Source organism: Pogoniulus pusillus, chromosome 4 (genome assembly GCF_015220805.1).
Source record: "Pogoniulus pusillus isolate bPogPus1 chromosome 4, bPogPus1.pri, whole genome shotgun sequence".
In the NCBI taxonomy this organism is placed as follows: domain Eukaryota; kingdom Metazoa; phylum Chordata; class Aves; order Piciformes; family Lybiidae; genus Pogoniulus; species Pogoniulus pusillus.
This window is the reverse complement of record NC_087267.1, coordinates 33,232,993-33,256,560: the sequence shown is the minus strand read 5'-3', so window position 1 is coordinate 33,256,560 and position 23,568 is coordinate 33,232,993. Positions and strand designations below refer to the sequence as shown.

General features: G+C 39.1%; 1 protein-coding gene across 1 annotated transcript in view; it reads right to left on the bottom strand.

The window, feature by feature from the left end:
• FBXL13 (F-box and leucine rich repeat protein 13) overlaps positions 1-23,568 on the bottom strand; it is a 74,107-nt gene that overhangs the window by 16,871 nt on the left and 33,668 nt on the right. The window contains 9 exon segments of the mRNA XM_064142557.1: positions 301-384; positions 6,173-6,299; positions 7,483-7,602; positions 11,443-11,605; positions 11,762-11,879; positions 12,300-12,398; positions 17,806-17,935; positions 21,221-21,321; positions 23,083-23,135. Coding sequence (XP_063998627.1) covers positions 301-384; positions 6,173-6,299; positions 7,483-7,602; positions 11,443-11,605; positions 11,762-11,879; positions 12,300-12,398; positions 17,806-17,935; positions 21,221-21,321; positions 23,083-23,135 — 995 coding nt within the window.

Here is a 23,568-nt window from a genome sequence, read left to right as displayed (position 1 = left end):
AATTTATCCTGGCAGTAAACAGCAAAAGTTGACCTCTATCCAAATGTTCATGCCACTTGCAATTGAACAGATCTCAGTCATATTCCCTCAGCCATTCCCTTTACAGTCTGCAAGCTTCTTGCTTACTTATCTATTCCTTTTATGGAGATTGTACCACAGCTCTGATCATCCCCTTAGAGAAATGAAAAGGGACAAACATTTGTATTAGAGTGGGAGTGGTGCCATGGAAAATTCATTATGACGATGATGAAGAAATAGAGTGGCTTCAAGGAAAGCCTAAGCAGAGAGGTGCAAGCTTACCTGAATCCCAGTATCACTGATGTTTTCACACTCTGATATAGCAATATCCTTTATTTTCCCATATTGGCCAAGGGATCTCAAGCCCTAAAAAAATCCAAAAGAATTAATCTTAAAAACAGTCAATAATCTCTTCTGCCTGTATATTAAAGCTTCTACCTAAGAGTTACAGCACCTTTTCAGACATTCTCTTCAGTAAAATGCATGTACTTTATCCTCCAAATTTTGCTCAAAGTACATATGCGAGAGGAGAATTCTTTCCAGAAATAATTTAATTGAGAAGACAAAACAAAACAAAAAAATCAGATACTCCTACTTGTTCAGCATGAAGCTGAAGAAAAGTAGCATGGTATGAAATACTTCCACATGACACAGACTAGACTCTCATAAATAAAATACAGTTACACTTCTATTAAATTTACCTTTGAAAGAACTTTCCTTTTTTTTTTCATTTTCTTTTTTTTAAGACCAAAATATAGTTTGCTACAATTAAATAATATCTTTAAACTGCTGCCTTTATGATTTGCCTACCATTAAGAGCTTTAAGGCTACAGCTTGTGGTACAAGACAACATTTGAACTGGTGCAGTTATATTCATAGGTGGATGAGAAACCCCTGCATTCAAGGCAACAAGGAGGTGAAAACTTCGGTAAATTCTTATTTCAGGAGTGCAAAAAGATCCAAAGATGCTTTGTGATTTTTACTGCCTGTACACCAGGACACAAGATCATGCTTTGATCCTAAACTCACTGATCTGAAGAAGAATTAAGTGTTGACTTTGTAAAATGCATTCTGATAGTCACAATAATTCTATTCTTCATACCGATGACTGAAAACTGTATTGCTTCACTGCATATGCTTAATAAGTTATCTGCAATTAGGCAGTGAACAGCACTGCACAGAAAGGAAACATCATCTCAAAAGAATAAGCATGTGTAAAGAGTGTCTGGAGTCCAGATGTGGACACTGTCATGATAATCCTGGAAGAGTGCAGCTGGAGTTCAGATTTTGCAAATTCCTGAAACCTCACAGGCTGAAGGAACCCCAAAACTGGCACAGTGGAAGACCTCTCCAATCCTGGCTGCTTAAGCAAACAAAGACATCTGCACTTTTAGCAGCAGATACAACCAGGTGGTGACCAGTACTTTCAACAGCTTCATGGAAATCCACAGGTTACAGGTTTGTACAAAGCAAAGCCCTCCTATTCCAAATAAAAACAATTCTGTACTTATATCCCAAATGGGTTTGCATCAGAGCTTGCATTCCTTACACCACAGGCTGATAGTGGAGGTGTGGTCTTACAAACATAATTTCTTCTTGCATTTTTCTCTGTTTAATCCATTTTGCAATTATATATTAAATAATATTATCATGCTATTGTTGCTGTGGGACCACTAATGCAGCTGTGGCTTCAATTAATTTGTCATCATTTTCTAGGACTAGAATGACACTGAATCAAAGAACTTTTCCTTTTTAAAAAAAATTAAAATCAAGGTCTCCTTTGAGGCACTTCATTAATTCCAGATTTGAGAAGGGAAAAGAATGGAAGACAAGTAATGTCATTAGGAACTGTCTATTATGTGTGCACATTAAACTTTTTCATTTCCAAAAATAAACCTCTTCAGATAAACCCTCCACACTCTAATCGGTATGAAAATTTTAGCTATTATTTTTGGATCCAATATGTATACAAAGGAGCCAGCTATCACTGCTCTCACTGGATTTCCTGATTTTTTTCCAGCAGTTATTGCTGGTAAATATAATCAGAGGTCCCCATCCAGGACACTGACCTATTTCTAGAGAATTTACTGTCTATACTAAACCTCACACCATTCTTTAAAGATATGGTCAGAGCTATCACATTATCATTAGAGCTCCTAGAAGGCTATGTTATCAAAACAAATACTGTGCAACATATAGACCAGGATCGCCCACTCTGTGTGACTCCAAAGACATATTCCCCCTTTCACATGAAGAAATCACCCCCCATATCTTGCATCAATCTCTTTTTGCCACGGAGAAAGGAAAGACTTTGTCCTGCATCTCTTGTATAGCACACACATTACCATTTCCATTTACTAAACAACTTAAAAAGAAACTTCTTATTCCTCTCCAACAGCTGCAGTTTTCAACCTATTTTTGCACTTTTGATCTGTTTATTTTATTATATGAAGCCTATAAACATTTGCAGAACATTATTATTATCCCACTATAGTTTTTATAGGTGAGAAAATTAGTATCAACTACATCAGCTGGTGAAGGGCTTCAGTTGATAGAGACAAAAGCCACCGAGGCTGTGGCATGCCAAAGTACAACTTTTTGGGGTTTATATTCACAAGCTGCAAGTTTCTGCCTTTAAGCTGCAGACTCTCTCTAACAATAACCATGTGCTACACTATTTTCAACCTCTTCTGAGATGTCTGTTCACATATCTCTTCAGAATCTTAAAGTTCAGCATCTGTAATGTATCTATATGTTCCAGAGACATACAGATCTTACTTCCTGTTCATACCCCAAACCAAATGGATTGACCTCAAAGTGACTCCAATATGGGAAGATAGATCTTAAGAAGTATCTCCCACTTTTCATTTCTGAGAAAAAACTCAACTTCTGGGTCATTGTCCTCCCATCCTCCATCACCCACACCTATTTAGAAACATCTTATTAAAATATCAGTAAAAAGTTATGATAGAATCATAGAATGGCTTAGGTTGCAGTACCAGCCAGAATCCAAAGATCATTCAGTACAAACACGTAAGAAAAGACAGTTGACCTCACTGTTTATACATCCACACAACCACTACTGCAGAGTTCCCAGTGATTACAAATCCTCAGAAAATGTCTGACTGATTAGCTAATTGATACCACAGATAGCTCTGGAGGAGGCATTTAAGCTGCAAGACAGAATGTGGGCTTGGGTTATTGTGAGAGAGAATTTCATGCCTGTCACTAAAGAAGAAAATGCAGAGGTGAGAAATATTTCTTTGTATACTTTGTATTTTCTTTTTATCTTTGTATCAGAGTTCTCCCCATTTTAAAAATATTTTACCTACTCTTTATGTTTTAGGCTTCTTTTTTCCCCCCTCTAATTATTACACTACACATAGTTCACCACTGGATGCTCTAAATAACTCAAGAGAGACCTAAATTTCTTCAATGATTCCTTTAATTATTTTTTGCTATGCTTTCTAAATCCTGCTTGACTTAAGACACTTTCATCAAATGTTCTGACACTGCTATACTTAATTCATGTCCCAGGAAGATAGGTGGTCCAGGCCATATCCATCAATAGCACCAAGGCAGTCAATCACAGTCAGAACACAAATCTCTAAAAACAACTGACTCCTGGATTTTTCCTCACCTTAAGTATATATCATCTAACCACAGGAAATTCTGCTTTCCTTCCTTCTACTGTTGTTGAAAACAAAAACCAGAAAGGAAATATCCCCATAGTGCAAATCTGTGTTGCACACTCTTTATTTTGATACGAATTAGTAAGACAGCAAAGCCAGCAGAGCTCCACTGCACGGACTGCAGGAGGGCGATGAGCCTTACAGCTTGTATTTGCAAGCAGAGCACTAGAGTGCTGATCACTGCACATAAGGCATTCTGCACTCTATCACATTAATGAAGCAACACTAACAAAGTCTACATTGAAAGAGGCCTTAATACACCTTCTGTACACTAATAAAATCACAGTATCACAGTATCATCAGGGTTGGAAGAGACCTCACAGATCATCAAGTCCAACCCTTTACCACAGAGCTCAAGGCTAGACCATGGCACCAAGTGCCACGTCCAACCTTGCCTTGAACTGCCCCAGGGACGGCGACTCCACCACCTCCCCGGGCAGCCCATTCCAGTGTCCAGTGACTCTCTCAGTGAAAAACTTTCTCCTCACCTCGAGCTTAAATCTCCCCTAGCACAGCCTGAGGCTGTATCCTCTCGTTCTGGTGCTGGCCACCTGAGAGAAGAAAGCAACCTCCTTCTGGCCACAACCACCCCTCAGGTAGTTGTAGACAGCAATAAGGTCACCCCTGAGCCTCCTCTTCTCCAGGCTAAACAATACCAGCTCCCTCAGCCTCCCTCTCCTCGTAGGGCTGTGCTCAAGGCCTCTCACCAGCCTCGTCGCCCTTCTCTGGACACGCTCAAGCATCTCAGTGTCCTTCCTAAACTGCGGGGCCCAGAACTGAACACAGTACTCAAGGTGTGGTCTAACCAGTGCAGAGTACAGGGGCAGAACAACCTCCCTGCTCCTGCTGACCACACCATTCCCGATGCAAGCCAGGATGCCACTGGCTCTCTTGGCCACCTGGGCACACTGCTGGCTCATGTTCAGGCAGGTATCAATCAGCATCTCCAGATCCCTCTCTGTCTGGCTGCTCTCCAGCCACTCCGACCCCAGCCTGTATCTCTGCATGGGGTTGTTGTGGCCAAAGTGCAGCACCCTGCACTTGGAGCTATTGAACACCATCCCATTGGACAGAGCACACAAATAGTAGCTTGTTAGAAAGCAGATTGCTAGATTTCCATTTATCATATGAAGTTTTAAAAATAGAAAATGCATTTATTATGCACGTGTGAACATTATATACTTGAACACAGCAAGCAGTGTTGTGGCTAGTATTAGCAATCAGAAATTACAAAAATGATAAATAGTCAGTTTCTGGGCTAATTTATATGTCTTCTGGCAGAGAGAAAGCTGAAAGCCTTACCAATGCAGCGTAAGCAAAAGAGCTCGGCTTACAGCCAAGGTCGTGGATTGTGTTATATGAGAACTGGAGTAACAAGCAACAAAGCCTTTTAAAAGCCTACTTGTGGCAGGCAAGGGAAAAGGAAACATTGATGCTGAAACATCGTGAAACTGCATTCAAGGCAGCATAAATTTCATTCAGGTGTAATTATGTGAAATTTAACATGATCACACTGAATGAAGTCTTCTTCAGTTTCTTAACTCTCTTTATTTATCCTATTTTTTTTTCAGGGTTCCATAAAATAAACAGGCATTTTAATAGTTTGGGGTTTTTTTTCCACATTTTAGCTACTTTTGGACAAACTCTGTGCTAGAGCCAAAGAATCAAGTGTTTGGTCAGAATCTGTTTGATCAGTGTAATAGTTTCTTTGTGAGGTTTCTGCTAGATTTCTGTGTTTAAAGAAAAGAGCTTGCCCCAAAACCAGACCATGGCACTAAGTGCCTTGTCCAATCTTTTCCTGAACACCTCTAGGGACAGCAACTCCACCACCTCTCTAGGCAGCTCATTCCAAGTAAAGGAAACTGCAGAATGGGCTCAGAAATCTGTGCATAAGGCAGTACCTAACAACAACATCTAATGTGAAGGCCAATGACTTTCAACCTGGATCCCACACTCACTGTTTTGCTTTCCAGACTCTTGACACATTGAAGGTGTCTTGTAAGCAATTTTTTCACTCACAGTAATTTCCTAGAGCACAGTGTATAGCAGTGCCTCTGCTGCAGCCAGCATTCAGGATTCTTCACCATAAAATTTAGTCCATGAAAACCACCATTTTTACACATTTATAATTTTTAAAATACCTTTTCTCCCCTCCCCCCTAGTCTCACTTAGGTCTAATCCTAGAGCAAAGAAACCATGTGTTTAACATTTTTTTTTCAGATCAGTTTCACAGCAGCCATACTTTCTGGTTTTGATGGTTTCTGTTTCTCTTTGATGGTTTCTGTTTTTCTTTCAGATGTGAACATTGCCCAGCATAAGAATTCCCTTTCACTGTGTCTTGCCTGTACCTGGGCTAATGTTGTATCATTTGCATTTCTCAAATTAGCTAAATGATAACTGCATTTTTTTCAGAAAGCCAAAGTAAACAGTAAATACATTCCTCACACTTTAACCATATTTACCATATCTGAGATGTTGGTGCCAGAGAGATCAATGGATAGCAATGCTGAAATACTTCCCAAAGCTTCAATCCCAGCATCAGTCACATTTTCACAGTGACACAAATTTAGGTAGGTCAGTTTATGGCATCTAAATTAAATAGAAGAGCTGAAATGTCAGAAATGTCCAGAAATGTCTCCTTGTCACTTCTGTAACAGAAATGTAGTACAACAAGTACACTTTTGTAATAAAGCTTGCTAAGTTTTTTTCAGGGGCCCTATGAAAAGAAACACTCTAGACCTACTGAATTGTACCTGACTTTTGCTGCCTAGCTTACAGAGGCACTTCCATGGGTAAGCATAAGCAGTTCAAATCATCAATAGCAAATAACATTGAATCAACATATGGAAATCAAGGAGCTATATTACAGAGAAAGATATTTTTTATATTAGTTGATGCTTGACTTGACCCCTTCTCCAAATTCCTCATATCTTGTAAAAGAATTTTAAAGCTCACTGCAATGACAGAATTGAGGACCTCATGATCATACCCACTCCCAGTCACAGCTACATAAACAGTGGTAGACAGCCAGTGAGGACATTGCCAGGTTCTGCAAACCAGCACTCACTGATCGTAGATGGATCACACAGGACCAAACAGGGTGTCAGAAGCTGAAGAGATCGAGTCCAACCCCCCTGCCAGAGCAGGACCAGACAATCCAGCTCAGGTCACAGAGGAATGCACCCAGAGAGGCCTTGGAAGTCTCAAAGAAGGAGACTCCACAACCTCTCCGGGGAGCCTTTTCCAGTGGTCTGTGACCCTTACAGTAAAAAAGTTCCCCCTTGTGTTGACAACTGAGTTTTACTGTGTAATTAAGCACTGTAATACAAATAAGACCTGAGATATGTGCTCAATCCACCTGCTCAGCTATCCAACACAACTTCTGAGGAACTGGAATTGAAGCTTAGCAGCAGAATGCTTTTTGTTCATGCAGACATCAAGATTTTTTGAGTCTACAACAATGTTTCTTATACATGCTGATCTTCTAATGTAATTTTGTCACTTGAAACTGTAAGTTAATCACTTTTTTTACCCCTTCAAATCAAGACTTCACAGGTTTCTCTATTTACAATCATGGCTTCTCCTTTATTTAATGGATCAATTTTAAGGAACGTGCAGTGCCTGCAGGGACTACTCATTTACCTACTAACAATTTGCTGTCTACAATTGCCTGTATAATTTTACCTATTTGGTAACATATTCAGACCACTAACATTAGAATTATGTCGAAAATCTAACCACATATGAAAAATATCATACTGCACTTTGGTACCTTTGTCCTATTTCTGTGATAGAAGCATCAGTGACATGAATACAATTAGACAGATTCAGCTCTCTCAGCTTAGCTCCTGAAGATCCTTGTACAAATGGCCTTACACCTCCATCACTGATTCTAGAAGAGAAACGCAGGCAATAGTCATGGTACAGAATTTTTCTACTCCAGACAAGTCAACACACAATTTGCATTCAGCAGCATGTATCACAGATCACAGAATGCTAGGTGTTGGAAGAGACCTTCAGAGATGGAGTCCTACCCCCTGACAGAGAAGGATCTCCTAGGGCAAGTCACACAGGAACACACCCAGGCAGGTTTTGAAACCTTTCCAGAGAAGGAGACTCCACATCCTCTCTGGGCATCCTGCTTCAGTCTTCCAGTACCCTCACCATAAAGAAGTGTCTCTTCATGCTGAGGTGGAACCTCCTGTGTTCTTGCTTGTACCTATTGTTCCTTGCCCTATCACTGGGCACCACCAAAAAGAACCTAGCCCTTCACCTTCATGTCCCCCCTCAGATATATATAGATGTTGATATGGTCTCCTCTCAGCATTCTCTTTGCCAGACTAAACAGCCCAGGTCTCTCAGTTTAACGAGCAGTCAGATGAGTAGAAATTAATAATGGTATAAAGTAGCCATAATAATTAATTGCTTGATTAGAAAAACACTGCTCTTTGGAATTGCTGAAAAGCAGAACTTTCTGAAAAAGAGTCTGTTGGAGATGAGATTTTCCATTAGCTCTACCACTCAGATATGAAAGCACTCCAAAAGAGAGGGCTTGGAAAGTATATGTAGAAAGTATCAGAACCTGCTTAAACACTTCAGAGTAATATTAGTTTGAATATCTCTGTTAATTTAAAGAACTGAAATCATTTAAAGGAGAAATGCTCTTCCAGCACAGAAGTCACAGGTAGTGTATGTATGTAGTAGTTGTTTTGTACACACATGTGAAGAGTTAACTTGTGCTCTTCCTCAGACTATTTTACTCAATTAACTGAATACTTCACACACAAATTGGTAACTCACAACATACACAAAAGTTATAAAAATTAAGCAGATAGAAGTTAGTGTTAGCTCTCTAACCTGTTCAGCTTGGCTGGAAAATTTTCTGTGTTTCCACACAGTTGACATCTCTTGCATATTTACCACCACTTTGTACACTCAAGTTCCAGTGCATTGCCAGTATTTACTCTGTGTTTCCTAATGTATAAAAAATTAATCACAGGATTCTGTAGAAAAGAATCATGTCTCAGCTTACATAGTTCATTGAGCACAAATAATCACTGCAAATTCCAAAGTCCTAGAGACTCGTTGTGTGACCAGAAGCTACAGATGTGAATCAGTGTGATAACTGTACCACTGTGGCACCTGTGGTATTATTTCACAGTGCAGCACTATTTCATTCCAGATAGATACATTTAAGAAATACACTTTCAGAACAATTACGTTGCATAAAATCTGTAAGGAATACAGAGCCTGGCAACATAGCCAAGTTAAAAAAAAGCAGATGTTCTGCAACCATACTGGGCCTGGGGGCTGAAATGGCCATGTTTTAAATTCTGAAGTAGTTCTGCAATGAATAGAAGTGCTAAGGCTCACCACTGGAGCAGGTGCAGAGGAGGGTGATGAGGCTGGTGAGAGGTCTGGAAAACATGACCTATGAGGAGTGGCTGAGGGAACTGGGGTTGTTTAGTCTGGAGAAGAGGAGGCTGAGAGGGGACCTTATTGCCCTCTACCACTACCTAAAAGGAGGCTGTAGTGAGGTTGGAGTTGGTCTCTTCTCCCAAATTACTAATCACAGGACAAGAGGAAATGGCCTCAAGCTGTGTCGGGAGGTTTAGGTTGGATGTTTGGAGGAAGTTCTTTACTGAGCGGGTGGTCAGGCACTGGGACAGGCTGCCCAGGGAAGTGGTAGTCACCATCCCTGGAGGTGTTTAAAACAAGAATGGATGTGGTGCTTGAGGCTATGGTCTAGTGATTAAGGATGCTGAGATGAAGGTTGGACTGGATGGCCCTGGTGGTCCTTTCCAACCATAGCAATTCATAGTAATTAGACATTGTGCTGAAGGATTTGGTTTAGTCAAGGACTTGTCAGTGTGAAACTAATGATTGGATTTGATGATTTTGAAGGTCTTTTCCAATCTAAGAAATTCTGTGACTCTGTAATCAGGGATTAACTGTACAGGAACACAGACCAGACACTACCATACATGAACATACTTTGAATGGAAAGATGTCCTGAGAGTATGAGCTACTACTCTAGCCTGTGCCCACTTATACATACTTTTTTACTCACATATTTATTATTTCTAAATCTAATAATTATGATCAGTTATAGATACCTTTTTACTCACGCACCTATTAATCCTAAATCTAATCATAGTGATCAGTTAATTTCTTTCTTTGGTTTTCACACATAGCTAAATACTTCCTGTAATCTAAGAATTCTGAGTTGTTATTTTTGCTCTGTCTCTTGCATTTGTCAAAGTATTTTCCATATGACTAAATTTGAAAAGCTTTGACTCATAGCTTAAGATAAAATGTCAGTGAAAAAAGGGAACTGATTAAGAGCACCAACATGGCTAAAGCATTGCAACACCTGTTCTTATTAAGATCCTGTCACCAGCATGCTGCTTCCCTTGATGTCAAAGAGAAATTCATGTTTCTGACTCACAATATGAACTACAACATTGTTAATGCTAAAACTTCTAGAGGTGTCTGCAAAAGCAGTAATACAAGTACAGAGTTTTACAATAGCTTTACTACTTACTTAGAACGTTTTGTTAAAGTAATTCAGCAATGCTTTAGCGGTAGAGTGTAGACATGTGCAAACACAGTCTCAGTCCAAGATCTGGCTAACAGCCTGGAAAATCCCAGCCTTCTAAATATTAAACCAGAAAATGCAAGCAGCTGTCCCATCTGCCCAGCTGAACTAGCAATGTGATGTCATGGTATTAGTCTAGCACTTCTCAGCTCGTCTACAGACAATGTTATCAGAGTTTTAAACAGCTTTACAGGCACAAAAAGTACTTCAGTCACAAACTAAAGCAGAATCTCTACAACTTCACATCAGAAATCTGGAGATAAGCATCAGCTCTAACTCATTTGTATTTATAGGCCTGTTCCTTTAGAAATGCTTCAAGTTTTGCTTTCTCTGTTCCCTCCCACCCTTGACTTCATCACTAAGCCACAAAACAGGGAGAAGGGTGCAGCTTTGGAAGATCTTTCATTTGTATCTACTGATACATGACACAACCGAAGCTGAGAACAGTCTTCATGTCACATCTATCCTTCCTCTACAGCTGGAATTACAACGTTGTCTTGGGAAAAATGAGAAGTAGTGTTTCTATCCTAGTACTAGCTAAAGGATTCTTATAATATTCACAAATATAGGCTGGATGTTAGGAGGAAGTTCTTGCCAGAGAGAGTGACTGTCCGTTGGAATGGGCTGCCCAGGGAGATGGTGGAGGCACCGTTCCTGGAGGTGTTCAAGAAAAGACTGGATGGGGCACTTAGTGCCATGGTCTAGTCAGCTGGATAGGGCTGGGTGATAGGTTGAACTGGCTGATCTTGGAGGTCTCTTCCAACCTGGTTGATTCTATGATTCTATACCAATTTTAATAGAGCTGTGACACTGGCATTGCCTTTGGTTAGCATCTGAATCTTCATTGTAGCCATATTCCAGCACTAATATATGTCTGGGCTATTAAACAATATTACATCTACAGCTGATTTTTTTTTTCTTGAACTGGGGTAATAATGACTGCATTTTGGAAAACATGAACAAAAGAACTACTTGTATGGAATATAGTTTTTTAAATGTTAGCATACCTGTACCAGCATTCTAAGAGTTTGTTTTTAAAACTGAAAGATGTGCTAACAGATGTACTATGAGCACACATAACTTCACTGATACTCATCTGCAATGGTTTGCAGAAATCTGGGTTTAATACAGTACCTTATGCAGTCTGCCACATTTAGTACAAGAATATGCTTCAGTGGAGAAATCATCTTCAGACCAGCATCTGTAATCTTCTGGCAATCAGCCACATGTATGTGCCTGATGTACAGGCAGCTTTTACTCATCAATTCAAAACTTGAGTCAGTAATTTGGTTATTCCCTATTGAAATATACAAAGATATAAGTTAGACATCTGACGCACATTAAGGCTCAGATACAAATACCCACAGAAATCATCCAAAAGATTTGTATCAAATTTTTGGGATGAATTTTAAAGATCCATCATGCTAATAATTTTGTGAATTATTATACTAACCTTCAATGCTGACCTTGACAAGTTTACATTCAGCAAGAGCTTTGAATGTTGTATCAGAAAGATGTGGAGAGTCAAGAAAGACAATAGACATTATCTGTTGACATTTTTCAACCAGAGCCTTCAAAGGAAATAGATAAAATTAAACATTCCTATACCTAAGCTGTCACGCAGCAAAAGACAAGCAAATACTCTGCCTAGAATACCAAAAATTACCATTTCAAACAGTTCTATTCCATTTTAACAGTGACTGGGATACAAACTGATGAAATACTTCATATGTTTATGATGTTGGGAACAAAAGAAAAAGAAGTAACTAACTGGATACCTGACATATGACAGATGGCAGAAAATTGTTCTTTGCTGGGCAAAATTAGTAGCAAAATTGCATTAGTTTACATTGAAAAAACCTGAAACCCTCTCCTTTATAAACTGGGAGACCATAACTAAGCCATATCTGTTTAGTGAGAGAAGACAAGACAACTGAAACTGAGATGATAACCAAGCTGGAATATCAGAAAGCCCTGTTTTAATTTCTTACCTGAATACATCTGTCTGTAAGAGCTGGCATTTTGTTGAGTAGCAAATCTTGAATCCCACTGCAGCCTTTGGCAATATTTCTGAAGCCGTCAACTGAAATCTAGATTTAAAAAATTACATATTTATGTTGTAACAAGTCTAAGAAAAATAACACAGGAAAGGCTTGAGAGTTTTGTCAATACTTTACAATCACAGATATCTAGATGCCCACTAAACCAATAAATTAATTAACCCTAGTGCAAGAAAAACAGGAGGTATACTCTGACAGAGCTCAAGAAGGAAAAACAGCAGTTTTGGGAGCAGGAGAGTAGGTTATAGAAAAAGGATTATACAAGAAAATAACTGTCTTGGAACTGAGCTGGTCAGACCAGGTAGAGTCTGTTGGTACAGTCCAGCTTCTCACGCTCTCTCCGACTGAGGCACATCTTCTGGACAAAAGGACAACATGGCTTTGGGAATGTGGTTAATGTGGGCAAGACACCAGTGAGGATCTGCAAAGAGTACTGCTGAGACAATGCAGACCATGCCATACTGTTTAAACTAAAGAGAGCCTGCAAGCTGCCACTTGTAGCCAGCTACAACTCGCTCCTGGAACTGCTAACCCAAGGCTTAGAGTGGCCTGTTGTTCTTGGAACTTTTTTTACCATGAACACATCATTAATGTCTAAGATCACACACCTAGGTTGGTGATCACAGTTAAGAGAGTATTAATATAAGATCCCTCCTGTCTACGTACCTACAATTCAGATGCGAGGACAATCAAATGATGGATCTTAGTTACCTTACATACTGTTTTGGGCAAGAGTTTTAAAATGTCACTGAATAAAAATAAACAGAGACCCAGAAGCCTGGTTTTAAGCTCCTGACTTTGCAAATTAAATGGCAAATAGCCATTTAATTGAGCAGTAAGATAAAAATTTGTAAGGCTTACAGATTGCTTTGATAATTGTAGCAGAGGAATCACAGTTTAGAAGACTTTAAAACTAAGGCAATAGGAAACATGCTAAGTCAAGAGGTGCCAGCAATATTGATGATGATTTTTAAATTAGACTGCAAATGCTAAAGCCTTTATTTAAGCAACTGAAACTAGAAATACAAATGAGATGTCTGTGCTAGACAGTTACAAAACCTGGGATGTCTGTAGAGCAAAGCGTAAGAAAGATCCCAAGACAGGTCAGTCTTAAAAAAGTCTGAATCACTTCTGGAGACTTCTCTCCCTGCCTAATTGTTATATACACAAATTAAGGCAATTTTCTAGGCACTACCTTATATTAGACATCTAAAATGAAGTGAATTTCCCATTCTCAAAAGGATTGCTGATAGCTTGCAGGTAATTAGATGAAACCCACCCATGTTGATGGACAGAAGTACCATATCTGTTTCTGGAATTAGTAACCATTGCACAATGTTAGGGGCAATCTAGAAGACTTCTAATCTCTTTGTCTGGAAAAACACTGTTTGCTTAACATCCATTTGTGAACTACAGACTGCATTTTCTTCCATGCAAGTCAAATCCAATGGCATTGAAGCAGCTAATAATACCCCTGCAGAGATTGCTTCAAATTGCCACGTCACTTGAACTGTTTTGTAAACTTAAAGCTGGAAAACAGACCTCAGGCAGCAAATTGAGATAGCTCCTCTGTGAAGCATGCATTCAGATAAGACGCAATTAAATTAGTCACCATGTAGTTGCTGTTACAATATTGTGTGTATTTGTCTTATTTTCCTTTATTCCTAGCACAATAACATCTTAATATTTAATTTATTTTCTAAAGTCCTTGTGGATTATCTGTGAAGCTTCAGGCACTCTTGTAAGATTTTCTACATCTCGATAAGATGCAGAAAATCTGGTATTTTGTGCACATTTTCATAAACTAATTGCTTTCTCAACTGAACTCAGCACAGAATTTCAGTCCTTAAAAGACTGCCTCAAGAGCAAACAGCATGGCCCAAGAATCAGTATTAGGATATCTATGAAATTTAATACCACATTCTTTGCCCTGGCCCAGTAAAATCACACTCAAACTTCCTTCTTCAAATCAATTGTGAGGGAGGATGTTTTGAAATTTAGTATGAGTCTTAGACCCTATACAATTCCACAAAACAGACTTTTCCTGTATAACACAGTAAGACATTTTATAAATGTATTCTTTTTCTTGCATGTACAGAGTCAGAAGTCAGTGCAATGATTGCACATAAAACCTAATTCCCTGGGTCACAGAAATTTTCAGTCTAATATGCAAATGACTGATTGGAGTTTTTCCTTAACTCTATGCTAGTGCACTGTGATCTGAAAACAGATCAAAGGAAACATGGAACAATCCACAGCTAAAGACTTGTCCCTATAGATACAGAAAATAAACACAGGGAAATAATTAATTGTTTGTAAAAAAATTGTTTTCAAAGTCTTTCTTTCTCTGTGGACAGGAAGTATTTATAAGAGACACTATTCTGCATTTCCACTGTTGTACATGCACTGTGAGTACAGAAAGTTGAAAATCAGTGCTAAGAATTGAGGAAGTATTCTCATGGTGCACAGGGGCTATCATTTTATTTTTCTTCTGTGTTTGTCAAGAATAATACAACAAATTGTGACACCTTTTCAGCTGTTTGGCACATGACATTGGTCGCTTGAGCCCACATGCTATTTTTCTTTTAATATTCCACTTATACTAAGTGTCTCCTGAATCAGCCTGTTTCTAAATAGAAATCATAGAATCACAAAATAGTTTGGGTTGGAAGACACTTTAAAGACCATCCAGTTCCAACCCCACTGTCATGGATAGGGACACCTTCCACTAGATCAGGTTGCTCAAGGCCTTATCCAATCTGGCCTTGAACACTTCCTGGGATGGGGCATCCACAACATCTCTGGGAAACCTGTTCCAGATTATTGCCACCCTCATACTGAAGACTTTGTTCCTTATATCTAACCCAAATCTACCCTCTTTTAGCTTAAAACCATTACCTCTTGTTCTGTTGTTACACTCTTTGATACAGAGTCCATCACCATCTTTCCCACAGGCCCTCTGGAGGGTCACTATAAGGTCTCCCCAGGGCCTTCCTAGGGTGACAAACCCAAACTCTCTCAGCCTATCCTAACAGGAAAGGTGTTCCAACTCCTTGATCACCTCCATGGTCCTTTAGGCCCACTCAAACAAGTCCATATCTTAATGCTGGGGCCCCTAGAGCTGGGGTCTCATCAGAGCAGTAGACAGGGGAAGAAAGGCCTCTCTCACCAAACTCTCCTAGTTGTACCATCTCAATCTACCATGTCAGTAAATCACATGCAATTGCTTCACCACAATTCTGTCTTTTCAGTTTTGTTTCTAACAGCAAAAAACATTCTGGCTATACTACTGAGCTTTGGAAGCAGGAAAGAGAGATCTTAGGCTTTCTAGGTAATCTCTGTGGATAGCAACAATATTGAGTCCCTTTTGAGTGGGGCACAAGAGTATCTCTATACTTAGAATCATAGAATCAACCAGGTTGGAAGAGACCTCCAAGATCAGCCAGTCCAACCTAGCACCCAGCCCTATCCAGTCAACTAGACCATGGCACTAAGTGCCTCATCCAGTCTCTTCCTGAACACCTCCAGGAATGGTGCCTCCACCACCTCCTCGGGCAGCCCATTCCAATGGGAAGTATGCAAGTGTCTTGAAACTCATTACTGAAGAGATTTACCACTTCTGTCACAACACAACCTTAATTACTAAGAGTTTACGAAAAAGCCTCATATCTACAATTTGCCCACCATTATTACCATGACAAGAGTCAAAGGAAAGACTGCATTGGTTTATGACAACTGACTAGGAAATGTGTATTTGATTCCACCTTCTGCCTAACTCTGTTTTAACAAGCTATCTAAAAGCCTTGAACATGCAAAACCATGAGCACAACCACTCATTTTACAAATGGCCCATCTAAACAGACATGTGAATCCTACAGTATTAACAGTAATAGAAGAACTCCTATGAAAAGAAGTGTCATGGTAAAGTGAGGGAGAAAAGAGGAAAAATACATATTCTACAGAATATATGTTTTGTTCTATAGAACACTTGCTTAGCATAATTGAAATCTTTAGACCCTATTTTCACTGCATTTTTGTAAGTGATTCTGAAAACACTGGCCTTACAGATGCTCCCTTTGTTCATCCAATGCTGGGGGGATAAAATTCTATGTTGATAAAATGCTTTCTCCAATAGAGATGCAATTTTATGCTCTTTTTGATTTTAACTGTGTACTTAAGCACTGTTCCAGAATCATTAAGCAGTATTCCAGAATCATGGGGAAACCCAAAATGGAGGAAGCTGTGGAATCCCTTCGAGAGCTCTCAAACCCACTTCCTCTGGCGTGAGAAGGGTTGTGGTTTTCCCAGTTTGATGAGGATCACTCTTCTATGACTACTATTAGCTAATGCTTTCTAGAGGCAGTCCTTATAGCTCGTCATTGCACTTCTGAACAAGCAGAATGTTGCTTTTGGAAAAAAAGCAAGCAAACAAAAACCAAACAAATAAAAAAAAAACCCCAAACCAGTTACTGGCATTCTGAAAAGGCAACTCAGATGTAAGTAGCTTTTACCTTCCTTCTAACCTCGGCCTTAATTTCAGATTTCACACTGTAACTCCACAACAGTCTCTGTGTGATTCTCAGAGAAGACAAACACCCACAGTAATGAGCAGTTAAAACAGGACTGGACTGCTTCCCCTATCTGCCTCCATCCCTGGTTCTGGAGAGAATTAATTAGACCAGTGTCAAACCATTCCATTCCCCAGCCTCATCTCTTTCTAATTTCATGTGTATTTTCTGACTTGGAAAACCTTCTCAGCATATAAATACATGTGGGAGTCCTCCTTACAACACTGGCAGACTTTTGTTGCTCTAGAGTTTGTTTCTCACACTGCTTTGGAAGTATGTTTCAAGATATAGTCTATATTAGAAAGTTTCTAAAACAGTACCAGATTCTAAATCCTTGGTTGTCTCTAAAAGCTTAGTAGCAGACTAAAATAATCCAAAACATTAACTATTTTTAGATTGCAGTTATAAACTTTACTTTATATATTAAACTGATATAAAACAGCCACAGAAGTTCCATTTTAATTAATTTCCTTCTCAGGAAATCCAGTGTAAATTTGTAATTTTCTGTTGCAAAGTAGCTTTTATCTTTTGATCTTTTAGTAAAAGCTGCATTTTCAAAGCTGCTGATTTAAAATCCTAACTAATTATGAGATAGAATGAGTCTATTTATGGCTACAGAAAGCAAGCCTTGTTCTCATTATGCAGTCAGCACTAGCTGTTTATAGATCTGACAGTTAGTTGGAAGGGATCCAAACCTATAGTGCTATTATTCCTTAGTAAAACTTAAACAGCTGTAGTCCTGTAATTCAAAACCCTGGAAGTCTGCTGCAGTGCTTGTTCTGCTTCAGTATACCATGAATACAGGATGCAGCTAGTCACATAAAGGATTCTCTTCTTCACAGAATGAAAGAAAGACGTGAACGACAAACCTGAATGCAACCTGAAAGGTCCAAATAGCGGAGCTTGTGGCAGCCTTTTCCAGAGCTCAGGTACAGTAAACCTTTCTCTGTGAATTTTCTGCAGTGAGATAGGCTCAGATGCTGTAAATTGGGGAAGCTGCTTTGCAAGAAAAACAATCCAGAGAGCAAATTATTACGAGGCAATCTTACAGAATCAAAAGAACATAAAATACTATATTTAAAGTAGTCTGAAAACCACTGTAAAGGAAAGATGCTTGAGCTGAAATAGAATAATCTTCTTGCTGAAGTTTCAAAGTCTCTTTTGCTGCACTTTTTACTCTGCTCCTCACATTGCAAATTCCTGGAGAACAGCACTATCACAGAACATATTCGACCTTAAGAAAATGAAATAATTTTAAGTGTATCTCAAATAACTGCAAAAGTATGGGGGTTTAATTACATGGGATTTTCCTATGCATACTTTCAAAGCAGAGACTTTTCAAAGTAAGTTTGCTAGACTGTGTTTGCCATTCATTTCACAAGCAGTGCCTGCTGGAAATGAAAACCACAACTCCGTCAAAGGATGTTAAAAGTATATATCTACAGTTAGAGCTTCTCAAATCATATATTGATTGGCAAGAGCACTATTAAAAGAATGTGAAAATTTGAAAGAGATACAGAAGAGAACTACAAAAAATTACCCTGTGCTAGGGCTCAATCTGTTGTTTTGGAAAACATTTCTTTACAGCAAATGTCAGTTACAAGAAAGCAGACTGTGTGAGTGGAAAATGTTAATCAACAGCACTCTGTAACACCAAGAGTCTATACCCTGAATTTACGTCAGTTTCCATCCATAGTTTTGATTTAGAATATACTGAAAATTATTCATTTTACTAAGTTACACTTCTAGCTGGAATAAGTAACAATTGCCACAAGCACACAAATGAAAGAAATGCAGAAAATCCAAACCTAGAATTAGGACCTACTGCTCTGGTAGACATTTAGTTGTAGGGATACAGTCATGCAGTTCTGCAAGTCAGCACAACTGCATTATTTTGAAAACAGATGGGAACACCCACTAAGGAGCTGACTGCTTAAGGAGTGGCATACATTTTTGGAAGTGACTTTATACTTTCAGTATAGAGTGGGGAAACACATGGACTTGAACACACAGAGAAAACACAAAGGAAGCTGAAAAAGAGTGTTCTTATTAACAAAGCGTAATACAATAATATTAAGAAATTTAAAATATGTTTGTATTTCATAGGAAAAAAAATCAAACCAACAAACCCAAGTAAATGTGCATGAGAGCCAGATATTAGAATATAACAAAAACATTTAACTACTATGAAATACAGAAATCAAAGTACTCTCTATAGAAGCATAAGCTTTTTGCGTTTTAGTGACATATTCCACAGAAAGGAGGGGAGGAAATAAGACTCTGAGAGAACACTTCCAAACTTATCTGACAAAATAGTTAATAAGTTAAGAGACTGGGTTTTGTACTCTGGCAATTCTGAGTCTTTTCCAAATGTATGTTGCTACAAGGTTGCACAAGTTAAGATGCAGGGAAGCCTTTCTTACTGTACTTCGAAGACTGTGATCAAAAGGTTCCAATACTTTTGAAGAGACACTGATTTTCTTTACAGGTCATATGATACATTCTTATGATTAAAAAATTTAACACATGCCACTTCTGCCATTTTTAAAGGGACACAGACTTTGAGCACACAGACTACTACAAGTCCTTATTTTGTGCTCCAGCTAAATTCTGTACATAGGTTTTTCAATTAATTTTGGTTTATCAATCTCAGGACCATTTTAAAGCAATCTGACAAAATCACCTTCTGACATTTACTCCTGATAGACAATATTTATGTCTACCATATGCAACAAAATTTTTCAGATGGAGATTGTAGTTGATCCATATTATGTAATATGGAGGTTAAATTGCCTTTATAGAACAGTAGGAGAGAATAAAAAATGGCATTTCGCTTGCTCCAGTAATGGACACCTGATGTAAAATAGCAAACTTCATGTGCAGTGGTGTGAAATGCAACACTGCCACCTCTAAGAACTTTCTAGTAGATGCTTGCTACACAGGCCTTGTGGTGAGCTAATGCTTTTGAGGTACCATGTGATGTGTTTATGAAATTTGTCTGCCATCAAAATCTTCACAGAACATCAACTTTGTTACATCTCCATAATCTCAGAAACAATTGGCTTTGCTTTTTATCCAAAGGTTGTCAATAAAAACAGTGGTATTGTGGGGGTTTAACTCAAATTTAAATCACATGTGAGTGGGAAATTTTTTTACTGACATGGTGCAGTTTAACCACAAAATATATTTGGTCAGTGGAGAATTTTTTCTTTTTGTTTCAATCATTTTGTTACATTGAAAACTTCACTTACTCTGGAGAATTCTTCCTTGGACACATGCTATTTATACATCAAAAGAAATTAACGTTTCTGACCCTTGGTGGCAACAGCATACTTGGGTAACCAGAATAACATATGCTGAAATTACTTCTGGAACAGCTGTTTCAAACTTCAACATGAAAATATGGAAATTACAGAAGACAAAATGTCAGCCAACATGGAGAAAACACAGATCATTAGGAGAACAATGCTGAGGAAAAGATGAGTGGCAAGATTAGAGAAATTAGATGGAAAATTTAGCCAAAACAAATGTTAGTTATATGAGGATATAGCATTATGAACCAAGCAAAACAAAAGTCAAAATGTGCTAGGCAATGCCAAAGAAAATCACGTTTCTAGATTTCCTGGGGCTGCTGTTGAAAGGCTGATACAATTTCTCCTCACAAGAACGAGAAACGATGTACAGGTATCTTCAAATTCGCATACATCTTTGTGATGGCTGCTGTCATGGACCAGCAAGCCTCTTGTCCTTTATGGCAGCTTTATATGCAGCAATTTTACCTTTCAGGCAGACTTCAAGTCTCATGAAGTAAGACATCTAAAACAGACATCTCTGAAAATGAAAATTCTCTACCTTCAACTTACTGAATTTCCAAACAAGAGTTTGGAATAACTCTTCTGCGTTTGTCACACAAGGCCTTGGCTCACACAATGCACCTATCTAGAACTCTCTTTAGCAAAATTAAATTTTTAAGAACATATCTAACTTGCAAACTTCTTGCACCATGATGAGTAACTGGACATGCCCAAGACATATTCTGCTAGCTTTTTGTTTTCAAAGTTCCTGTAAAACTCTGTGGAATACATAAGGTAGACTCACCTATATTTTAATCATACAAAAGAAGAGGACAGAACTGCTAAGTCAAGTGCAAGGGTCACTTTTTTCACTTTGTATAGCAGACAGAATGCTGTAAATCACTTGTAAAAAGTGTTTCTACTACGTCTGCCTTTTAAGTTCTCTGCAAGATGAAAACAAACAAACTTTCAGATTTCTGTTCAGCTGTACCTTGGCAACAGCCGTAGTGTTCGGTCAGTAATGTCTGTATGTGACAGATTTAAATAGAGAAGAGCTCTGCAGCCTTCTGATATGAGTCTCATTGATTCATCCTGAATGAAAAAAAGTATAGGAGTACATTAAAATTACATTTATATTAATTTCCTACATATTTAGGCAGAGTAACAGGGGAAAAAAACATTAATAGATATATTTAAATCATCATCATTTTGATACATCACTGCTACTTTCTTAGGAAGCTTTAAAGTAGGATACTGAGAGTTACATGGTTGAGGGTGGTGACACTCTGGAATAGGCCACTTAGGGAGGTTGTGATGCTTCCTCTCTGGTGGTGTTGAAGGCCAGGTTGGATGAGGCCTTGAGCAACCTGATCTAGTGAAGAGACATCCCCGCCCATGGCAGGGACGTTGGAGTAGATGATTTCTAAGGTCCCTTCCAATCTAAGCCATTCTAGGATTCTATGATGCTTGCTACTGCAGCTCACTTGCAGTACAGGAGTTTTAACACTCCAATCCAAGGAAACATCCTGTACTAGAGTCTTGCACAGCTCAGGAGACTTCCCATGAGAGTGAAGGCTAGCATATATTGACATGTTTTGTTAACCCAAGATCCCTGTCAGCCAGTCTGCATATCTGAAGTCACTGGCAAGTTTTCTCCAGAAGCTCTGGCACACTTCTCTAACCAGTAGTACACTTTATTAAATGCTTCGTTCTTCCTTCCACTCCCTAGGGAGAACATCAGATTAAATATAAAGCTGCCATGTTTTACTGACCTGAAAAAGTGGTGCCACCTATATTGTTCTGTATATTATTCCATCTGAATGGAGTCAAACACACTGACCTGAGAATTTTGGTCAATAGATTTCAATGAATGCCAACAGCCTGCCCTTCTGTGACCAGCTGCACTGGCTGTACTGCTGTGCCATCAGTCAGGCTCTGCCACCACTTAGGGATGTCCTTCTTGCTATGCACCAAATGTGCATCAGCAAGCATGCTAACAGAGAAGGCAGCTATCAAACACTGTTTGAGTCTTTACAATTTGGCAAGACCTGATCCTTTCTAACTTACTGCCTTCATGCAGGAACCTACAAGCAGCATGATCCTTGAGAAGCATACAACCTCTAAACACTAATACTGTATCAGGAATAGTGTGGCCAGCAGGAGCAGGGAGGTCATTCTGCCCCTGTACTCTGCACTGGTTAGACCACACCTTGAGTACTGTGTTCAGTTCTGGGCCCCCCAGTTTAGGAGGGACATGGAGATGCTTGAGCGTGTCCAGAGAAGGGCGACGAGGCTGGTGAGAGGCCTTGAGCACAGCCCTACGAGGAGAGGCTGAGGGAGCTGGGATTGTTTAGCCTGGAGAAGAGGAGGCTCAGGGGAGACCTTACTGCTGTCTACAACTACCTGAAGGGTGGTTGTAGCCAGGAGGAGGTTGCTCTCTTCTCTTAGGCGGCCAGCACCAGAACAAGAGGACACAGCCTCAAGCTACACCAGGGGAAATTTAGGCTGGAGGTGAGGAGAAAGTTCTTCACTGAGAGAGTCATTGGACACTGGAATGGGCTGCCCGGGGAGGTGGTGGAGTCGCCGTCCCTGGAGCTGTTCAAGGCAGGATTGGACGTGGCACTTGGTGCCATGGTCTAGCCTTGAGCTCTGTGGTAGAGGGTTGGACTTGATGATCTGTGAGGTCTCTTCCAACCTTGGTGATACTGTGATATCATATAGCAAGTATTATGTAGCAAGATGATTCTGCAGTTTTTAAATGATTCTACAGATTTGAAAAGGATTCATTAAAAATCTTCTTTCTTGGTATAAATGTATAAATAAGAGTTTGTGGGAAAAGTCAGGAGTACTCACACTTAACCCCTGGCATTCAGAGAGATTTAAATCTTGCAAATTCTTACATTCACCTAAAAAAAAAAGAGTCCCATTAAAGCTCACCAGTTCAAACCCTCAGTGCACAACACAAATGTCAGTATTTCTACTAAAGTTTCAGTCCACCCCTGAAACCATGGCATATTATTGAGAAGAAAACACAAAAACCCAAGACTAGAATACAAAACTGGAGTAAGTTGTTCTGAGGAAGTGTCTCAGCTTACACTCCACCAACTAATGGCTTGCATAGAAACTAAGCTCTTTTCAGTCCTATGTTATCAAAGGACCAAGAAATTACTTAAGTGATTTGGAGTTAGGAAATGCCAAAATTAAATTTTCCACTTCAGTTTATCTATCCCTCACATCCATATATGATGGCACCAGTACCTAATTATATATATGATTTTTTTCTTCTTTGAAGGTTGAGGTATAGCAATCAGATCAATTGCAATAAAAGTCCTGCTTATT